The sequence below is a fragment of the Scomber japonicus genome, chromosome 18, assembly GCF_027409825.1.
Source record: "Scomber japonicus isolate fScoJap1 chromosome 18, fScoJap1.pri, whole genome shotgun sequence".
Taxonomy (NCBI): domain Eukaryota; kingdom Metazoa; phylum Chordata; class Actinopteri; order Scombriformes; family Scombridae; genus Scomber; species Scomber japonicus.
In genome coordinates this window covers 15,673,790-15,694,044 of record NC_070595.1, presented here as the reverse complement: position 1 = coordinate 15,694,044, position 20,255 = coordinate 15,673,790, and the positions used below count along the sequence as shown (strand labels likewise).

General features: G+C 40.6%; 1 protein-coding gene across 1 annotated transcript; it reads left to right on the top strand.

Annotated features, from left to right (window-relative positions):
• Window positions 1–260: 260 nt before the first annotated feature.
• Window positions 261–19,987, top strand: LOC128378775 (serine/threonine-protein kinase/endoribonuclease IRE1-like). Its single transcript, XM_053338364.1, has 22 exons — window positions 261–455; window positions 7,628–7,742; window positions 9,944–9,977; window positions 10,190–10,262; window positions 10,485–10,557; window positions 11,590–11,712; window positions 12,227–12,328; window positions 12,419–12,680; window positions 13,172–13,250; window positions 13,596–13,755; window positions 14,222–14,337; window positions 14,487–14,681; window positions 14,894–15,158; window positions 15,262–15,352; window positions 15,467–15,656; window positions 16,042–16,141; window positions 16,254–16,453; window positions 16,869–17,016; window positions 17,183–17,310; window positions 17,683–17,806; window positions 18,330–18,397; window positions 18,486–19,987. The coding sequence occupies exons 1-22, from the start codon at window positions 387–389 to the stop codon at window positions 19,026–19,028; spliced, it is 3,258 nt and encodes a 1,085-aa protein (XP_053194339.1). The 5' UTR covers window positions 261–386; the 3' UTR covers window positions 19,029–19,987.
• The last annotated feature ends 268 nt before the right edge of the window (window positions 19,988–20,255 follow it).

Genomic DNA, 20,255 nt, shown 5'->3' with positions numbered 1-20,255 from the left:
TTTCAATATAGATGTGTTAAATCCAAATATTTCGAGTCTAACTGGCTTGACTGCAGAAAGCATGCTTCCCATGGGCGGACCGACACTGCAGAAAATGTCCCCGGATGTGTTTTATACCGCATCCGTGTCGTTGGGTTTTTTCTCATTGGCTCACACTGACTCCACATCTCCCCTCCTCCACTCCTGTGGATATCTATCCCAAAGTCCAACCCCCACAGCTCTCATTTCAGGAAGAAGTGGACCTAACGTTGTACTCACCGCGGCTGCCTTTAAGGTTTTAACATTTGTACAAATTTCGTAACATCTGGTTGTGAGCCAAATCGCGTTTTCTATGTAGTCTACAGCCGTCCGGACCAGCTGTCTATCCCGGTTCAAGACCAGAAAATATGGACTGGACAGTGAGCAGTCGGGCCCTGTTGTGGTGCATTTTGGCGTTGCTTTGCTGCCCACAAAAGGTAAGAGAGCTAACTGGATAAGCTAGCTTTACTCAGATAATATTGGCTCGGAGTTATCCACTAAACTACACTTTTGACCCAATGCTGGCTAATTTTTCTGCTCTCACTTGTACAAGTATGAGTAGTCCAAGCTAAAAATATGAGTTATTCAGTGGAGCTTTAGTGCTGTCTTTATGCTGCGTGCTTTCTTGTCATGACAGAAGTAAGCTAACATTAGCCTTAAAAAGTGCATGTTGAGTTTTGAGCTTCGTACATCCTGCAGTCAAATGAAGCAACATTGAATTGTCAAGGTACATTATTTACTATTCATCAGTCAGGTAGGTCGGGCCAGTGAGATCTGTTACAACAGGGTGTGAAAGCCATCTCCTATCAGCAACTTTAGCAGGTCATAATGAAATAAAGCAATTGTCTGCTGGTGGACTAGGAGATGTCCTGCTATGGATACATGTGATAACCTCACTTTTATTCATTAACTTCAAAAGCTCAAAACTGCAATTGTTATTTCATCAACACCCTAAATTACTTCAGAATAGTATTAAGTAGTGAATATAAGAAAAGCCATATTGTTTTCATACTAAGTCATTGATGCAGCATATAGAGTCCAACTGATCATTTTTGGAGCCAATACAGATATTGGGGAATAAAATAAATTACAATTTATTCTTATTCTTTCCACAATGATCCCTCAAAATGTGGTTATCAAATTTACATCCATGCACTGAAACTGGAAATTTAACACAGAAGGAAAAAAAAAACATGCACATATATGTTAAACTCAAATATATGCTACCTATATAACTTAAAACATATAAAATACCTATAATATTGGTGCATGCCAGACAACATATATATCTGTGGTGGGCCAAAATCGTCTGATAATATCAGCTGACTGATATTTCACATATGGTGCATTGTGTTGATGTTTACAGGCATGGTCAGATGCTAACATTTCTACAGCTTGCATTGTGAATTTAACAATGACTTACGTTAATCAACATAAGTCTCAGGAATAAAATACTGTCTGTGCCCTTGGATGGTGCAACACTAGAAAAACAGGCAGCACAAGGTAATGAGTGAATGTGACAGTGAAAATAGTTGTTTTTTTGTAGTGCTGACTAATTTATGTCAGAGGACCACGTCTAATTTCTGTGCAACATCAAAGATTTTGTGGCTCCAAATGAAACTTGATGACACAAATACACTTTCAGTAGACACTTTTTCAACATTTAGACTGGATTTAAATAAAAGCTTAATTCAAGATAGTAGCCATCTCTGAACTGCGGTGAAGACTAAAGGAATTCCTTCAAGTATCTGTCATCCACCAAAAACTTTAAACTGTATAAAAACCTTTCCATGTGTTGATTAGATCTCAGGAGGCATCTGAGAGTAGCAGGACAGATTCAGTAATGCTCCATCAGCAGTCTCTAATTTAAAAAGTTCTACGTCGCCAAAACACTGTGTGGTTATACTTGATTATCCTTTGTGGTTACCTTGATTAAATCATGCAGAACCTGCACCAGAACATTGCAAAATCAGCACTCAAACATGTGCCACTTATGACTAGGTATAGTGAGATTTTTTGCAATGTGACGTTATCCAGCAATAGTATAAAAAGACCAAGAATGTTGTCTTCACTTTTTACCACTCACAGGATATGTATTTTATAGAATTAGTGGCTGAAACAAAAGGCAAGCTAGCTGACTTGTTGAAGCTGATCTGGAGAACGAGTCCAGTGAGTTGTTTGGGATCAGTTTGACCTCACCTGGAAAATTGAACCACCTGGAGAATGCAGCAGGGGGAAGTGACAAAAAAACAAAAACTGCAATCAATACAAACGGTTCTCTGGCACTATATCGGTTTATACAGGAAGTCACAGTAATACTCGTCAGATTAGATCCTGTTTTGATAAAAAATGTTGTCAGACAAATCTATCCTGCTTTCAGTCAGTCTCTATAAATGATCTGTATAATAAGGTAGCTAATTAACATGATATAGAGGCTATTGGTGATAATCATGACAGTTTTTATTCTGTAACATCCATATTAATCACTTATTTTGCAAAGAGGTTTAGGATGAATTTTCATGTAAGCAACATATCGTGTTGCAGACCATAAACCCGCCGTTACTGGACCTGTTCACCTCAGACTCATTCACAATTTATTCAGCCAACATTTATTCTTTATTCTTCTTCATTTGTACAGATTAATAAAGTCAAAATCTTTACAGTTAAACATAAAACAGAGACTGAAGGAGCTGCAGCTAACCCTAACCCTAATTTATTATTGATTAATCAAGAAAATAATTGACAGATAAATCGATAATGGAAATAGTTGCTAGTTGCATCCCTAATAGGATGTCATGATGTTGATCAAACTGAGTTAATCCACTCTTAGATCGGGGGACATCCAGGGTCCCTCTTCATGCACTGGGGTCTTGGAGTCCATGAAGAGTGACTGATGTGTTTTCCTCTGAAGACTGCAGCTGCCTTCATCTTGTGACATTGTCGTTACTTAAGTTTTCATGAGAAAGGAGAGATCTAGTCAGACCTTGCACGATCAGTTCTGTACAGGCCTGGATCATCCTGAAGAGGTCTGTTAGTTAGAGAGCTAGTTAACCACTTTAGCTAAGTAGCAGATTAAAGCAGCTTTATAATCCACTATCATGTCTTGGGGGTCTTCTGTTAGCCTTCTGCTCATGTTGCAAGGATGACAAAAGACCATCTATAGACATGTGACGTCCGTGTGTGTGTGTGTGGGGGGGGGGGGGGGTGAGTGACACAGAGATAGAAAAAAAGACACAGAGAAAAGACTAATCATTTCTTTCTTTCTTCTCCTTTTCATAACTGAGCTATTTTAAAAACTCATTTACCACTGTGTAGAGGATGTGTCAGACTGAAAGCTAGCTAGCATGTCTACAGCTATTACTGCCATGCCTCGCTACACACACACACACACACACGTGCCTGCTTTTTATAACAACACAAATATTCCTTCAACTGACTTTATTAATACCTGTTCCTCTGCTGTAGTTTGTCCCATTGATTAGTCACCACCTAGGTTGAGCAATTAAGCAAGCTTATATCTGCCTACTTCAATTTTCAAATTGCAGGAGGTACAGTATTTGTTAAAAGTGAAATGTGTGTCAAAATACTTTTTCTTTTTTTTCAAATTTAATATTGCTGTGCTGCAGAGATGTCCTGGCCCACACATCATATTCTACAAACTTAAAGAAACATCTTTGCTTGTTTCATATACTGCAGAAATCACACCATAATCCATTTTAATGAATCAATGAGAATGAGAATAATGATGTAAGAAAAAATATCATTCACTCTAATACTGAAAACCATATCAAAGTCACAGTATCAGTCAACATAATTGTAATTAGACATTTTTTCACTATGGTGGCCCTTATTCACCAATGTCATATTTAACTTGTTTAGTTTTTATCTTATCACAACAGTAGATTGACTGTGCTTAGAGTGAACGTGCATGAGCGAGGGCCAACATGTGACATCCTCTCCACTGTGGCAAAAACATGCAGCATGCAGCTGATAAAGACTGTGTTGACACTGCAAGTTCATGAAATGCGTTACCAGAGATCTCCATAGGCAAATACATAGTCTTATTCTAATGAAATTCAATCCTCCTATTCATGACTGATAAATCAAACATCCTCAGGTCTGTGTCATCATTAAACACCTCCCAGGGAAAACGGTTCATGACTGCCTCCATGTAGGATTTAAAGACTGGTGGATCAAAGATGTCTTAATAGACTTTCAAAACGTGTTTGATGACTAGAAACTGATGTTGTACCACACCTCGATTAACAACTAACTAGATGTGTGATAAATAGTTCTTGGTTCCTGTGTTGGTTGGTTTTTCTCTGCACCCAAGCAAAGCTGCAAACCAACTGCTTACTGCTGCAGACATCGCTGCCGGCGTTAAGAGTGTGTTCCACTTTTCAGCAGAAACAATTAGTTTAGGCCACATTCTGTGCTGGCCTCCTTCCCCTGCATGCATCTCACAAAGCAGCCGGAAATGTCAGACGATGAATGAAAATCTTTATGTCTCTTCTACATATTAAGACAGCTAAACACAAGATTTCATCAGCGTTGCAGACTGTGTGTGTGTGTGTGTGTGTGTGTGTGTGTGTGTGTGTGTGTGTGTGTGTGTGTGTGTGTGTGTGTGTGTGTGTGTGTGTGTGTGTGTGTGTGTGTGTGTGTGTGTGTGTGTGTGTGTGTGTGTGTGTGTGTGTGTGTGTGAGATACAGCCACACACTTGTTGCTTATCACTTATTGCTTCTGTCACACAACTGGATGAGAAGAGTAGAGCAGCTGCACTTCATTGTACAGCTGTTGTCATTTGTTTCCCTCTCATATATGCTCATTAACTTTAAGACCTGATCAAGTAATGTGTACTCAAACTCAGCCTCCTTCCATTCCTCTGCTCCCACAATCGCCCTGCTGTGTATGTTTATTCACCATTAATCCAGTCTTTGTCCTGTAAAGACGCTGTCTGTCTGGCTCTCAGTGTTTACCGTCTAACCTCTAAGACAAGTAATTGCATTGCATCATTACAGCTTTTGCCCAGGTACTCTCCTAACTATTGTTTAGATGTGATATTTCACCGGTGGACAACATATCAGAGTTTGTGACAAAGAGGTGATGATGCAGGTGTACATCTGAAGTGTTTGTGTATGCTCACTAGGAAAGCTGCCACTTACAGCCTGTCCTCTGTTCAGGTTGGTCTGTCATGCAAGCAGGCGGTGAAGCACAGCGACACACAGTCCTGCTGCCGCTGATATCATGAGCATTGTAGCGAGTGTCCCTCTGAGCCACGACTGGCCTCATTGCAGAAGGGAAAGTGAAGACCTCAGAACTTGCCAAAACTTTGGTTTCGCCCAGTTCTGTAGTATTATGTAACTTGGCTTACGCAACAACTTTAACATTTCTGTTTTACACACAGAATAAGGAAATGAAAGGCAATACCCCGATGCATCTGTCCTCTTAAAAAGAGTTTAACATCTCACCACTGCTGCTAATCTGAGCAGCCAGGGTTTTTGTAAGACATGTACACTGAAAAATATCCAAATGCTGTTGAATATCACTTTGCATTCAAAACTAGGAGGTTAACAGATGTTTGAAAGGTCATTTGCTTATGAAACCAAGAACCCTGATGGACGTTACAGGGGGCCCAAAAACAGATCAGTTATGATTCTCCCAGTGCAGTTGTGCGATGCCTGTGAGTGTTACAGCCCAGTGGGAACAGTCGCAGGTGCACGATATTGACTCAAAGGCTCTGTATAGGATGTGAGATTACAGCAGGGGATTTGTGGGCAAATGTGGAAGGACATAGTTTCTTTCTGCAGTTTGTGAAACTCTAAGAAAAACATCTCAACAACACCTTCAGTTTGTAGGGTTGTTTTGGCCACGCTTTCCGTCTGGCCAGTTCAAACATGCTGAGTATTTTTCCATGTCAAGTTTTAAGATTTCACTTCCACACTCAAGGAGAAAGTGTTGTAAAAAAAAAAAAAAGACTCTTTGCCCTTGCACTGTTCGTTTTTTTTATGGTATTAGTCTTGTAGGGAAATGGGAGCTGTGTCAAGAGAAACGCCCTGAGTGAGTCGGTGATGGTTGTGGTTGTATTTCCTCTCCATGTGGCACACTCTTGCCTAACCTACCAGGTCTGGTATTTGCCCCCCCTTCGCGCAATCAGAAGTGGATTAGTCAGGGATGTTGATCAATACCATTGTGGTTCAGCACGAGAATGAGGTCTGTCTCAGCTGCTCTGCTTTGTTTTTAGGCTCCTGTGGTAAAGATGACAGGTTTAGAGGTTAGGTTGTAATCTCCAGATTGTTTGTTGGTTGTAGTTTGTATATGTATGGTTTTAAAAAAAAAAATAAAAAAAAAAGAAGTTGATAAAATTCTCCCAGCCCCCTTAACTCACACTTCATGAGTACCAGTTGAATATAATTTGAAAGAAGAGTTTATATCAGAGTACAAAGATTTTGCTGAGTTCATGTGGTCTTCTTGGGTTCGTTGGGCAGTCATAGCTCTCAACTGGCTCACTGTACTTCTTCCCGTTCCTCTCTACCAAAAACCAGATGAAAACCAGAGCTCGGTTATCAAACGCAGCGTTTTTAAAATTCCATAGTGGGTGAGTGGAGCACGCGTCACCCACCGCATTGTTAATTCTGGCATAAGCCAAGTCATGAGGCCAGGTCATGTAGCCGCTGTTGTGGTTATGAGTTCAGTTGTTTGCACCGGATTGGCCACAGCTTTTTATTTGACTTTTACTTAGTCTCAGTTTTCTCTGACTGTCAGTGTATCGCCTCTTTGTCACATGTACTGTCACTTCTGCCATCCAAGTGTTCCCATGTCTGCTCATGTCCCCCATATCTGTGAGTAGGAGTACAAGGTTTTGGAAAGAGTGGTGTCCGATGGCCATGTGGTCTGTCAGCCCACTATTCATCTGTGCAGAGGAAAGTTGAAGCAGTTTCTTTACTCAGTTTATTACAAAATCCTTTAAAAAAAAAAAACCCAAGCCATGCTTACAGGGTGTGCTGGTTGGTAACACGTGCACACTGTACAGCCTCATGCTTGTTTTGTTTACCTGCCACCACGTTTAAACCCTGTGATTGCACGACTGGCCGGCCCCTAGTTATCTAGGCAGTCAGCCTCCTCCTAGTTTGTTCTTCATCTGTCATTGCAAGGTATTGATCTGAAGTCCATTTATTCGTAAAAGCAGTCCTTGATGGCAGTTATCACTCGGGCAACCCATCATTGCATCAACTGCACTGGTGTAACAGACCAGAAACAGAAAATGGGCCTCTCTTTCTACAATGCATTTACATTTGACACACAGTTGATCATCTTCTGCCATATTTAATTCTAACTATATTACTTCTCTTTAGTCCAGGTGTGTGTGAGCATAAGCAGTCTCTCAGTGATTAGTGACTGATGTTATTATTCACAGCCTGGATGCAGGAGCACACATTTACACCTAACCTCTTTGGCTTTAACTGGAAGCATGCATGCTCACACATGCCTGCATGCAAATGTCTGAGTTTAATGTTCTCACCTTGATTTTATGTGCATAATGAATAAGAGTGTGTGCTATTTTGAGTCGGGATGTGGTTGTTTATGTCACCTTGTTCTTGTTTTTCTGTAGGGGTTTTGCAGCACAGTTTCTCTTCCTGAAAGCCTGCTCTTTGTGTCCACCCTGGACGGAAACCTTCACGCTGTTAGCAAGAAATCAGGCTCGATCAAATGGACTCTGAAAGAAGGTAAGAGGAGGCGATCAGAGCCGAGTATGACTCATTGTCGAGTTGTTGTTGTTTGCCTGCTTGTCTCAAGGCCCCGTTGCATTTGTTTAAAAAACAACACAGTGCTTTTATGTGCTGCCACAGAGAAAACAACAATATCCCATTGCTTTTTTTTAAAAACCACAATGAGGTTCTTTTGACATGTTCAGTCTTACAGTGTGTCAAGGAGGGCATGTTAGAACACAACAATAAAAGTGAGGAGTGATTTTAAAGATTTTAAAAAAGTGGACCCTGCAGGTGAAAGTTTCCACTCTTCTAATTTTAACTCCTGCAATATAAACTTAATTTCAGTGAATGATTTCAAGTGATTGCTAGTGCCACTGCTACTAGAGTTTTATGATTATCCAAACTTGAGATATTTTTTATTTGAAAGCTAATGCTAATGCATCAGTAATGCTTGTAAACAAAAGGCATATACTGATTTTGCTTTTTATTGGTATTACTGAATTCTAAGAAATAGTTTCTGAGATTACTGTAAATCGTATGTTCAGGCCATGCTCCAGTAAATGCTGTAAGATGTTCTGTTAGGCATGGAAACTGGCTAATTATTAACTGAAAGAGGGGCAAATATAGCCTGTAATCAAGGTCAGAGTGGGCAAGTGTAACTAACTTTGCTGTAGTATCACCTGCACACACAGCATGTTCTGAGGCTCGTATGTTAATATAGGCACTCTACACTTATATAGTATATACGGTTATATGAGATAAGATGGACTGAAGGCTTATGGGAAATAGTGTGCTTGTTTTATAGAATTACTCCTACTATGTGAGAAGAAAATTTCAATAAAATGTAATTGGCTGAAGTTGCCCAGAACCTAATAATAAGATTTTGAGAAACAGTAAAACTAATGTAGTGTGGGCCTGTGAGTCCTGGTAGATCCACCAAATGACCAAAACATTCATAGTCAGAGGCAGAGGCCGCTTCCTCCGCATCATCTGTTTTTCTGGAAGAACTGTTGAATATAAATTTGAGCAGTTCTCCACCAGGCTTTGTACACACCTGTTGTTGTGCTCCAGTCAGGCAACCACACACCCACATAATGAGGAGGGAAGCAGAAATCCCAGTGCCAAACAAACCCAGCCCACATGTGTGTCCTCTCACTGTTTGCTTGTCACTCCTTGTTGGCTTTGCATACATATATTTCTATTTCAGCCAATCAGGGTTAATGTCCCTCTGTGCAACATTGAAAACTACTGTTTTCTCACCACCTTCTGTAATTACACTTAATGAATACGGATGAGTCTTGAGCACAACAGTCATTGACCACCTTCAGGTAATCCTATGCCACCACCCCTGCCCCCCACCTGCTATTGTTGACCCCTCCAGGCACCTCTACAGAGATCAGCACCATCTGGTCCACACCCTCTATGTTCACACTGTTAGGAGGTGTCTGTGTTTTTGTAGTAGCAACAGTTTGGGCTTCATGTGCTTGCTCTTGCCCTAAATAACCATTTACTATTAATGCTGACTGTGTTTAAAATATTTTGGTTTTATTCATATTGTTGAATGGTCAGCTATTCATGCCATGAAGTATGAAAATCAACTTCAAAAAAGTCTGCACTTTCTTAGCCTTAAATACAACTGTAGATCACTTATAATATAATATAATATAATATAATATAATATAATATAATACAATATAATTTAAAAAAGGTAGACTAATGTTCATTGTGATGTATTTCGTACTGAATCTCAAGTTGAGTTTTAACTAAATTGAATTGAATCCTCTCGGAAATGGTAGGCAGTATTGTTAATGTATGGAATTAGCAGTAAAGTGGGTTTAACATGCAATTGCTTGATATGGTCTTCTGATATGTGTTACTAGGAGGCATGTCACAGTTTGAGGCTCTCTTCTCAGCAGCAGGTTAAAATGTTCAAGTGCTTTATTTTAAGAAGAGAAATTTCTGAGATAAAAAAACAACAAAGAAATTCTATAGTAGTTACTTGTCTGGCTCATTCATGAAGACCCATTTGCAAATATGACTGTTTGCTCTTCATGTTTGCCTCGGGGGAATCGGTTTTCATTTGAACTTTGTGTTCTTTGTGCCGTTGAATGTCATCAATGTTCATTTTCTTGCTCAACAACTACTGGCCTCGGTTTCCATTGTTGGTTAATATTCTTGTCAGTCCTGACTTTTTGTCTCCTGTTTTCTCTTGACAGATCCCGTTCTTCAGGTCCCCACGCATGTGGCAGAGTATGTATCTTTGAGCTTTTTTTCCTGCACATGTGCATGTATATTCTGTATTATACATGTCTGTAACAAAAGATGATGAATACAAATGGTTATAGTAACCTGTTGAATTTATCTTATCTGTTACTCAAACTAATTGCTTGTGCAATTGCTCACATTATCTCTAACTTGTTATTAATGTGATACTGTATCTTCTCTACTCTGTCCTGTCTCAGGCCGGCCTTTCTGCCAGACCCCAATGATGGCAGCCTGTATTCTCTTGGAGGAAAGAACAACGAAGGCCTCACAGTAAGCGGAAATAACTTTATCACAAACCATAATCTCTCCTCTTTTATGAGAACATGTTATTCAGTTCCCTCTTCTATAGAAAAATGTATTATCTCACAACATATGTGCCTATAAGTCATGCTGAAAGTTATGCAACCTCATTCTGCAAGATGTTCCCCATATATTGTCCTAAGACATGCCGGATGTTACGGTTATCTGATTTGAATTCATATGCACAAACAGAAACTACCGTTCACTATCCCTGAGTTGGTCCACGCTTCTCCCTGTCGCAGTTCTGATGGAATACTTTACATGGGTAAGACTGATTTTCCACAAGAAATTGTGTCTTTTGATTAAACGCATGATTGCTACATTGTCCGTGTGTATGGACTGCTATAATGTGAGTGAGTGCAGTCCATGTCCCCATGTGTCTCCTCACCTCAATAAACTGGTGTTATCTGGCTTTCAGAGAATGCACAGTACCTTTTCTATTCCACTCAACCTGTGGCCACAGCTCACACTTGTTTGAATTTACAACAGTTAACAGAAAGGTAATCTACCACAGTGACTGTGTCATTGTTTGAAGGGAAGCCCGTGACATTTGCCTCACCGTAGTCATCATCAGTGTAGCCTTTGTTTTCATTTAACTGAAGCTGCCACCAGCACAAAGTGGAGATACGCAGTTTTGAAAAGGCTACAACCTGAAATACTCCTCTTTTTTAAAAAGAAGTATGAGAGTTCTCATACCAAATCATCCTTCCTCCTCAGATGGTTTCTCTGAATCATAGCCACTGTTGCCTGATATATGTTTTTGTATTCATCTATAATAGCCATGATGACTACTCCCTGCTGACAAAACAGATGAGATGTCAGTACAAAGAGACAATAGGTTGTTCATTTAAGAATGGTAACACCCAACACCATGAAGATATAATGGCTGCATATTATTTTGTTTGCTTGCTATTGCACCTTTTTAGTCCACTTTAGAGTTCTGTTTAGAATCTACATTCTATTTCTCAGCATTTTCTACTGTGAAGCCTCTGATTCAGAGGAAAACATAACACAAAAATACCCTTCAACAAGACAAACCTCAAAAAGAGAAATCCTCTTCCTGGGTGACATGCAATGAGTGTCATATGTACAGATGAGACAGAAGCACCAGTAGTAGATAACAATACTTAAACACTCAATATTGTAAAGTAAAGAGCATACTATAAATTAAATATTAAATGTAACAAATGTGAGTTTATAAACATATAATAATGTTAAACAGAAGTACATGTACAAAAACAATATAAACAGTGTAACTGTGGCAGAGGTTAATCATGTTGTCTGTGTGTTTGTGTAGGTAAGAAGCAGGATTTGTGGTATGTGGTGGACCTGTTGACTGGTGAGAAACAGCAGACGTTGACTTCCTCCTTTGCTGAAATGCTGTGTCCCTCTTCATCTCTGCTCTACTTGGGACGCACAGGTAAAAAACAAGAATCCCGCAACACAAGTTCAGCTGTCACAACTGACATTAATTACTCACCTAGCCAGCCTTATCTAGGTCAGATTATCTGTTAGCATTGCAGCCCATCCCATTCAATTGTTAATCACATCTGGTTAATCAGTAGGTCTGTTTGCCTTAGGTGCTCTAAATCCAAACTGTTGGCAAACCCTTATTTTCCTTCTGTTGATCCTTACGGATGTCTCCACCCGCCTTAACAAGACCACCAGCAGCTTTAAGGTCTGGAGAAGCAGTAGTAATCGTAGACAGTGACCTAGAGCATGAATCTTGCTATTATTCCTTAACTTGGTGTCAAGTCAAAGCTCACTTTGTAACCCTCAGCCTATATGCAGGATTTAGTTTCACTTGTCCATTCTCCTGCCACCTTTTGCATTTACACCCAGAAATGGATACTTTGCACAGTTCCAGTGCCTCAAGCCTGGTTACATAATATATTATGTAAAATATTTTGTTCCTGTGTGGATCTTCTTGTTAGAGTACACCATCACTATGTATGACACCAAAAGCAGAGAGCTGCGCTGGAATGCCACCTATTCTGACTACGCTTCCACCCTTCCTGATGATGACACCAAATACAGTAAGACCCTGACACGCTGGCTCTCTTGCATCTTCAATTTCTGACAGACAATTCCAATCACTGAATCTGCTCTTTGGTCCTTCCCCACAGAGATGGCTCACTTTGTGTCCAATGGTGACGGCCTTGTGGTGACTGTGGACAGTGAATCTGGAGATGTTCAGTGGGTGCAGAACTATAACTCTCCGGTGGTGGCCATGTATATCTGGCAGCGCGAGGGCCTCCGTAAAGTTTCCCATACTAACGTGGCAGTGGAAACCCTGCGTTACCTCACTTTCATGTCTGGAGAGGTTGGCCGTATCACCCAGTGGAAGTACCCATTTCCCCAAGAGAAGAAGCCCAAGAATAAGTTCATGTAAGTAGATCAACATCAGCTAAATGATATAAAAATGAGTCATCTGTATTCTGTCATACTTTTGAATACCATCCAGAGAACAAACATTAGTCAAACACTCTTGAACATGTCAGAGCCTTTACTACCTATTAATCATAGGTGTTTAAATTACTAAAGTGTGAAATCAAAATGTACTTTTATTTATGTAAGATTGCTTCATGTTGTGGAGTTGGGTCTAGACTTGTAATATCTAACAAACGGGCCTTGTTTCACCACTGGTTTCACACTGCGACGCTGTTTCTTATTTTTACATGTTGTGTTCGCACCTGCTCTCGCTGGAATGAACAAGTAGGACTTTCAGTGGTTGATCCACTGTAAAAGTTTAAACTATTTAGGGAGGTAATGGAGAAGTCTTGCTGTCACACTTCTGTGTAGCCTAAAACAGAGATGGAGTAATGTGTTTTCGCAAGTGAGGGAGCACTTACTTGACTGTGCTTTTTGTTTTTTTTCAGGGCCACATTGTATGTGGGTAAATACTCCACCAGTCTGTATGCTTCTCCCTCTCTTGTGCACGATGGAGTCACTGTGGTGGTGAGTGACAGTTACACGTTTATCTTCACTTAAGCAAAACACTAATCCTTATCACCAAGACATTAACATAATCCATGTATGCTTAAAATATTTGCAAGTTTTGTATTTACTTAGACGTTTATTACCATGTTACATGAGTATTCACTTTTGATTAATAGATTCTTGGCGTGGGTGTGTGTGAGTGTGTGCAATATGTCCTTTTCCAATGTCCTCACCAGCCTCAGCTCAAATGGAATCATGTTTTTAGAGTACACTTGAGTTTTTTCCTGTGAGGCATCTGACAGGAAATGTAACTGAATTCCTTAAATATTTTGTGTGTGTGTCTGTGTGTGTGTGTGTACACAGCCTCGTGGCAGCACCTTCCCCATGCTGGAGGGTCCTGACAGCCAGGAGACTGAAGAGGACAAGGAGTGTGTCATCACACCTAGCACCAGTGTCAAGTTCAACGCTGCACTCCGGGAGAGAAACCGTATCAACTTCATGAGGAACTACCTGCTCCTCATAGGTACTTCATTAGTACATAAACATTAATATTACTTCTACATTATTTACTCTGAATAAAGAGACCTTACATACTACAGTGAGGGGAAAAACTCCAGGGGCAGTACCAAAAAATAGGGAAGAAGTTTTAGTTTCACCAACAATTCACACATTAGGGTCTGACATCAGGAAGGAACTCTGTAAAATATTTAATGTGTGTTGAAAGGTTTCACTCTCATTACTGTTTACTGCAATTTGAAGTCCAGGGCTGAAATGATCCGCTGCACTTTGAGTGACTGTGTTGTACTGAGACTGCCCTCTGCTGGCTGATAAAATAGGTCAGAAGTTTAACAACATGTAGTCTTTACGTTCAATTTAAACACAAAACATGTAAATACTCCAAGTGTGCTGACTGAAATTAGTGTTTTGATTTAGACGAGTATCTATGATTTTGCAGCTGCTTCTGATTATTAATGAATTTACTCTTTCAGGCCATCATGAGACGCCTCCTGAAGCTCACACCAAGATGCTGGAGAAGTTCCCAGATAGCTTTCCTCGCAATCAAGGCAACGTCATCCCACCTACCACTGACAAGAAAGTAGAGGAGGTCTGTGTGTGTGTGTGTTTGTGTGTGTGTGTGTGTGTCTGTCCCATGATTTATTTGACTATATTCTTCAGGTACACTCTAGCATCTGTGCATATTTTCTCACACTGCCCTCACTTACTTGACCTCACTCTGTTCCCTTCATGTTGCAGAAGGTGAACGATAGTGGTATGGATGATGGCCCCCCTTCTCCTCTGCCTGAAACATCAATTCAAGAGCCTGGGGTCAGTGGTCGCACAATGCGGCTGGAGGCCCCTGTGGATTCTATGCTAAAAGACATGGCCACCATCATCTTCTCCACTTTCCTTCTGGCTGGCTGGGTGGCCTTTGTTATTACCTACCCCAAGGCAAGTCAAACATCACCACCCAGTGAACTATTGAGTACCAACCACTACACAATGTGAACAGATAACATATGAAGAAACAAGATTAAAAGGCTCAGATCCACTTGCAACTAGTTATCATACATTCTACATTAAACAACATAGTTACACATTCACAAAAACAAGAGTGTTGTTATTTCTTAGATTTTTAGACATAATGTTCTCTGTTACTACAGAGTGTACACAAGCAGCAGCAGCTGCAGCACCTGGAGTTCCAGAAACAGATGGAGGAGAGGTTGGAGCTGCTCCAGAGGCAGCAGCCGTTTTCGCCTGCAGATGTGGGTCTGGGTTTGGTCCCAGACAGTGACTACCTTGAGGTGGCACACACTCGCTCCGAATGCTCAGACCACAGCAGCCCCAATGTTACCCCCCGTGCTTCAAACCATTCCAATCTGTCTGTGTCTGAGCTGGGTAGCTCTGCCAATGAACATGAAGATGGAGGTAAAGATGGAAAAATTAGGATAACATCCAGACTCTTTCTTTGTGCTTATTCAGCACTTCAGTTATAACTCAGTTTTCACTGAAATTCTATTTTTGTATTTAGAAGAGGACTCCAATATTGTCAGAGTGGGCAACATAAATTTCCACCCCAAAGAGGTCTTGGGCCATGGTGCTGAGGGCACTATTGTGTACAAGTAAGTAAATCATTCTACAATTATTCATAATTTAATAAATGATCATTTAATTAGTAAAACACTGAAGAAATATCCGTACATAACAATGTTGCATTTCCATTGTTCCTCCACAAGGGGTCAGTTTGACAACCGTGCTGTGGCAGTGAAGAGAATTCTCCCAGAGTGCTTCAGCTTTGCAGACCGGGAAGTTCAGCTGCTGAGGGAGTCAGACGAGCATCCAAATGTCATACGGTACTTCTGCACTGAGAGGGACCGTCAGTTCCAGTACATTGCCATTGAGCTGTGTGCTGCCTCACTTCAAGAGGTATTGAATGGCCCAAAAACATTTATTTCTTACCTGAGTGTATAGAGACATAGTTATTACTTTATTCATAGACATTTAAAACCTTAATTCCATGTCCATGTGTTTTTCTTGTAGTATTTCTTTTCTAATTAGCAAAACTAGTATTTTGCTCATTTTAATGGATGTTTCCACAATGATTACTTTTTGTGTAGTCAGCATGCTGTTGCATTGTGTGTTTCATTTGTACTGTGTGATTTTGTGAAGTGGAGGAAAATGGGCAGGATTCCTTCATGTCATGCGTCATTATTTATAGAGCTCAAAAAAGGAAAACGGCTTCAACCAATGTGGAAATTAGACAGTCTATTTTAATTTGTGTACTACACTAACTGCTGTCTTCCATCTCTAGTATGTGGAGAAACAGGATTTTCACCGTCATGGACTAGAACCAGTTATGCTGCTTCAGCAGACCATGTCAGGACTGGCCCATCTGCACTCGCTCAACATAGGTATCTATCACTGAATATTAAACCACTTTCACTTTCTCATAACCCACAAATATCTTCACCCCAAAGCAATTTACAGCTCATTTTTTGCCTCACCTTCATCCTCTCCCTCCAGTCCACAGAGACCTGAAGCCCCACAACATCCTGGTGTCCATGCCCAACGCCCATGGTCGGGTGCGGGCCATGATCTCTGACTTCGGCCTGTGTAAGAAGTTAGCAGTGGGCCGCCACAGTTTCAGCAGAAGATCTGGGGTGCCGGGCACTGAGGGCTGGATTGCACCTGAGGTTCTCAGTGAGGACTGCATAGACAACCCGGTGAGTTGGAAGGACAGTAGCGGCTGTCTCATGGTTGTTAGAAGTATTGTTGGTTGTCGGAGTTGATTAAGGCAATACATTTAAGAGATTAAACATTAAAATAACAAAATGAGATTAAAAGTTTAAGTATTCACAAAACCTCACAATAACTGGGATAATTTTACAAAGTCCTTTTATGGGGTTCATAATATCTGATGAAATGGTAAATCTAAGCTTGCAGTAGCTATTGGTCTGATGGTAACCAGCATTACCACAACTTAACGTGTGTGTGTGTGTGGGTGTGGGTGTGGGTGTGTGTGTGGGTGTGTGTGTATATAAAACTTGATCCTTTGTATCATTGGTGGTGTTAAATGTTTTGTTTCTAGATATGCTTCACTTTGACCTCTGTCCTTTTTATTCATCGTGTCCCTTTCAGACCTGTGCTGTTGATATCTTCTCTGCTGGTTGTGTGTTCTACTACGTGGTCTCTCAGGGTAGCCACCCTTTTGGTAAATCTCTGCAGAGGCAAGCGAACATCCTACTGGGCACATACAGCCTCGACCATCTGCAAACTGACAAACATGGTGAGGACTAAACTTGTGGTTTTGTCTCAGACGACTAACAAAGTACAACAATAGAGATAAAGCTGCTGTTTATGTAGATTATTAAGTGCAGTAGAAAGGGTTTGATACAGTTGTGCATTTATGAACAGTGTCATGAGCAGCATGTTTGTGTCATTGATTCTACCAGGGGACATAGTGGCCAGAGATCTAATAGAGCAGATGTTAAGCATGGAGCCCCACAGGAGGCCTTCAGCAGAGAGCGTTCTCAAACACCCTTTCTTCTGGAGTCTGGAGAAGGAGCTGCAGTTCTTTCAGGTTAGTCATTTTTCACTCATAGGAAAATGCCCTTCTTTTATAACAAAGTGCTTTTTAAATTTATTGCAAAAAATTATATATGTTGGTTTTACTGAAATGTACATGTGTAATTAATGATGACCATCTTCTTTGGTTGACTCATAGCCTACAGACAAATTAAAGGTTTCTGGTGCAATCCATTTGTAGCCATGATTAGTCATGTCCAATTATTCTACCATAGTTGACTGTGCTTGCACCTTGATTCATGTAAATGAGACTCCCTAACTGTTAAAATACGTTTTTGTTCATAATAATGTTTTCAATTAACATAAGATGATGATAAGAAAAAGTATATTAGTTGAAATTCACTCTATTTTTTGTGGTTGTTTGCAGGATGTGAGCGACAGAATAGAAAAGGAACCGCTGGACGGACCAATAGTGAGACAGCTGGAGAGAGGGGGGAGGGCTGTTGTCAAGGGTGACTGGAGAGAGCATATCACTGTGCCACTGCAGACAGGTATGAGACTTACTAAAGTGTAGACATTATGTTAAATATAAGCTCCTGGAGCCACATTTTGTGAAATGGTGCTTATTTCTTGCGCTGCTTCAAAGTGAGATTTTAGTATTTGCAATATTTCAGTTAACAGTGAGTTGGAGAAATGTTTTGCCTGACAAGTATGATGTACATTCAGAGTTGCACTGAATGCATTTCCTGTATCCTGTTATCAGAAAATACTGCAGCGGCTAAGTACCGCTTCCTGTCAGCATTGCCACCCACTGTGTATCATAACCTCGAACTCCATGCAATTTTCTTGAAGTGGTTTTCTTTGGACTCTGCATTTACTTCTACTGACCAATAACAACAATGGCACATATAGTAATGATATCACCAGAAAGGCAAAAATGAACTTTATATATACATAAATATATATGCATAAATAAACTGATCAGTCTGCCTCTTCAGTTGCAGCATAAAAAGGCAGATGTATAATTTCCGACCTTCTATTTTTGATGCATGCCATTTTGTCTGTTATTTGCAGATCTGCGGAAATTCCGCTCTTATAAGGGTGGGTCAGTCAGAGACCTCCTTCGTGCAATGAGAAACAAGGTAAGAGTGTATATTGCTGACTATGATAAAGTGTGTTAAATTAACCTAGTTTCTACAGTGAGCCTTACTGTCTGTGCTCCCTCAACAGAAACACCATTATAGGGAGTTGCCTATTGAGGTACAGGAGACTCTGGGCTCCATCCCTGATGACTTTGTCTCCTACTTCACATCCCGCTTCCCCCACCTGCTGATGCACACCTACCTGGCCATGCGGACCTGTGCCCCTGAGAGGCCATTCCTGCCTTACTACTCCACTGTAGAGCAGATTGCAAAAACACAGGCTCAGTGCACACACGTTGAGCCACAAAGACAAAACGAGCCATGCACTCAACACCTGCCAACAAGCACATCACAGCCCCAAGAATCCACACATTCATCGCAACCAGTGCAGGCATCTCCCACAACACCTGCTGAATCAGTGCCCTCTACATCACCAGATGAGCCTGTATCTTCACACTCACCACTTCAGACAGTGCAGCCAGCAGAGCCAGCACCGTGCACACAGACTGACTTGCACTGTCAAACTCTTGCCTCAGAATCACCAACAGTTCCTCTCAGACAAGGAGGATCCAATCAGTCTGAAATTCAAACACTGCCCGATCCTCCCACACTGGACAATGAACCAGTGTGAACTGCATCAGAGTCAGGTGGACCCAGCACAAATGGGGAGCATTGCCTTAAAGAGTGGACACCAGGTGGAACTCAGTTGCTGTGCCCTGTGCTGGTGAGGACCAGGCCTGCAGTGCCTGGGATCCACCGCCGAGCATTGCAGCTGCACCCTGAATTAAGTGCCTTCTGCTCACCTGGTTTAAAATGTTCCCCGACAGAACCGTCCACAAGTCTGTCTCTGCCTTGATGAGATCACATAACCAACATGGTGTTGTTGGACATTATCTTGTAGCTGGACAGAGCAAAGAGAATTTTTTATTATTATTTTATAATGGCATGTCCAAAAATAGTGTTTGTCCCAAAAATCTCTGGCCTCTATTGTGGTAAACATTGTGTGGATGTTATTGAACACCTGGGTAGTTTTTATTGTGCAATGTTGTATTTCTCAGTGAGCCTCTTCACTGCACAGATACTGTATGTATATTTTTGTATAGACTGATTCAGAATTTGGATCATTGATGATAAATCATTTAATGCGGCCAATGTGCCTTTTTTTGTTTTTTGTTTTATTTTAAATATCACTGTGCTGTATGGGTACAGATCTTTAAAATTAACTATGCTAAATGTGCTTGATTACAGTTAATGCTGCTAGACTGCTTCTCTTTTTGTCAATCAAGACTATCATGCTGACTTGTTAAGAGTGGACTGTTCCAAAGGGTAATTTTGGCCTCAAGTGATTATGTAGTCAAATATGAGTTTAGAGGTCGGGCAGCAGAACGCTCATGCATCTGAACTTTTTCTAGGGTGTCAAAGTGAAGTTAATGACTTGCACATTAAATTCTATTTTTTTTTTATACTAAGATTGTGTTTGTTCGTTGATGTTGATGCATCTCAGTATGATATATTTAACAAGGCTCAGTGCCTGAAAGAAAATGTAACACTTTTTATTATTGTACATTAAACTAATATATCTTCACTTAAGTGTAGCTGGTATGCACTCTAGTCTGTGTTAGGGCAGATGCTCCAACCAATGTTAACTGTAGCTACCGTTTATGCCTGTTATGTTATTAAATATTTTGGGAGCATTTTTAAACACAAGCAGGCCGCAGCCAAAAAGGACCTAATACAGCTCTACAGAATCATAGTGTATCTAAAACCAGACTCCAATGACTATTAATGAACTAAAATTAAATTTAGCCAGAAAGTAACAATTGAAGAAATACTCAAACTGAATGGGCAATATGTTTGT

Coding starts and splice junctions, on each gene's coding strand:
- LOC128378775 (XM_053338364.1), top strand. CDS start 387: ATGGACTGGACAGTGAGCAGTCGGGCCCTGTTGTGGTGCATTTTGGCG. Junction 16,454..16,868: donor AGGACTGCATAGACAACCCG/GTGAGTTGGAAG, acceptor TGTCCCTTTCAG/ACCTGTGCTGTTGATATCTT. Junction 18,398..18,485: donor TTCGTGCAATGAGAAACAAG/GTAAGAGTGTAT, acceptor CTCCCTCAACAG/AAACACCATTATAGGGAGTT.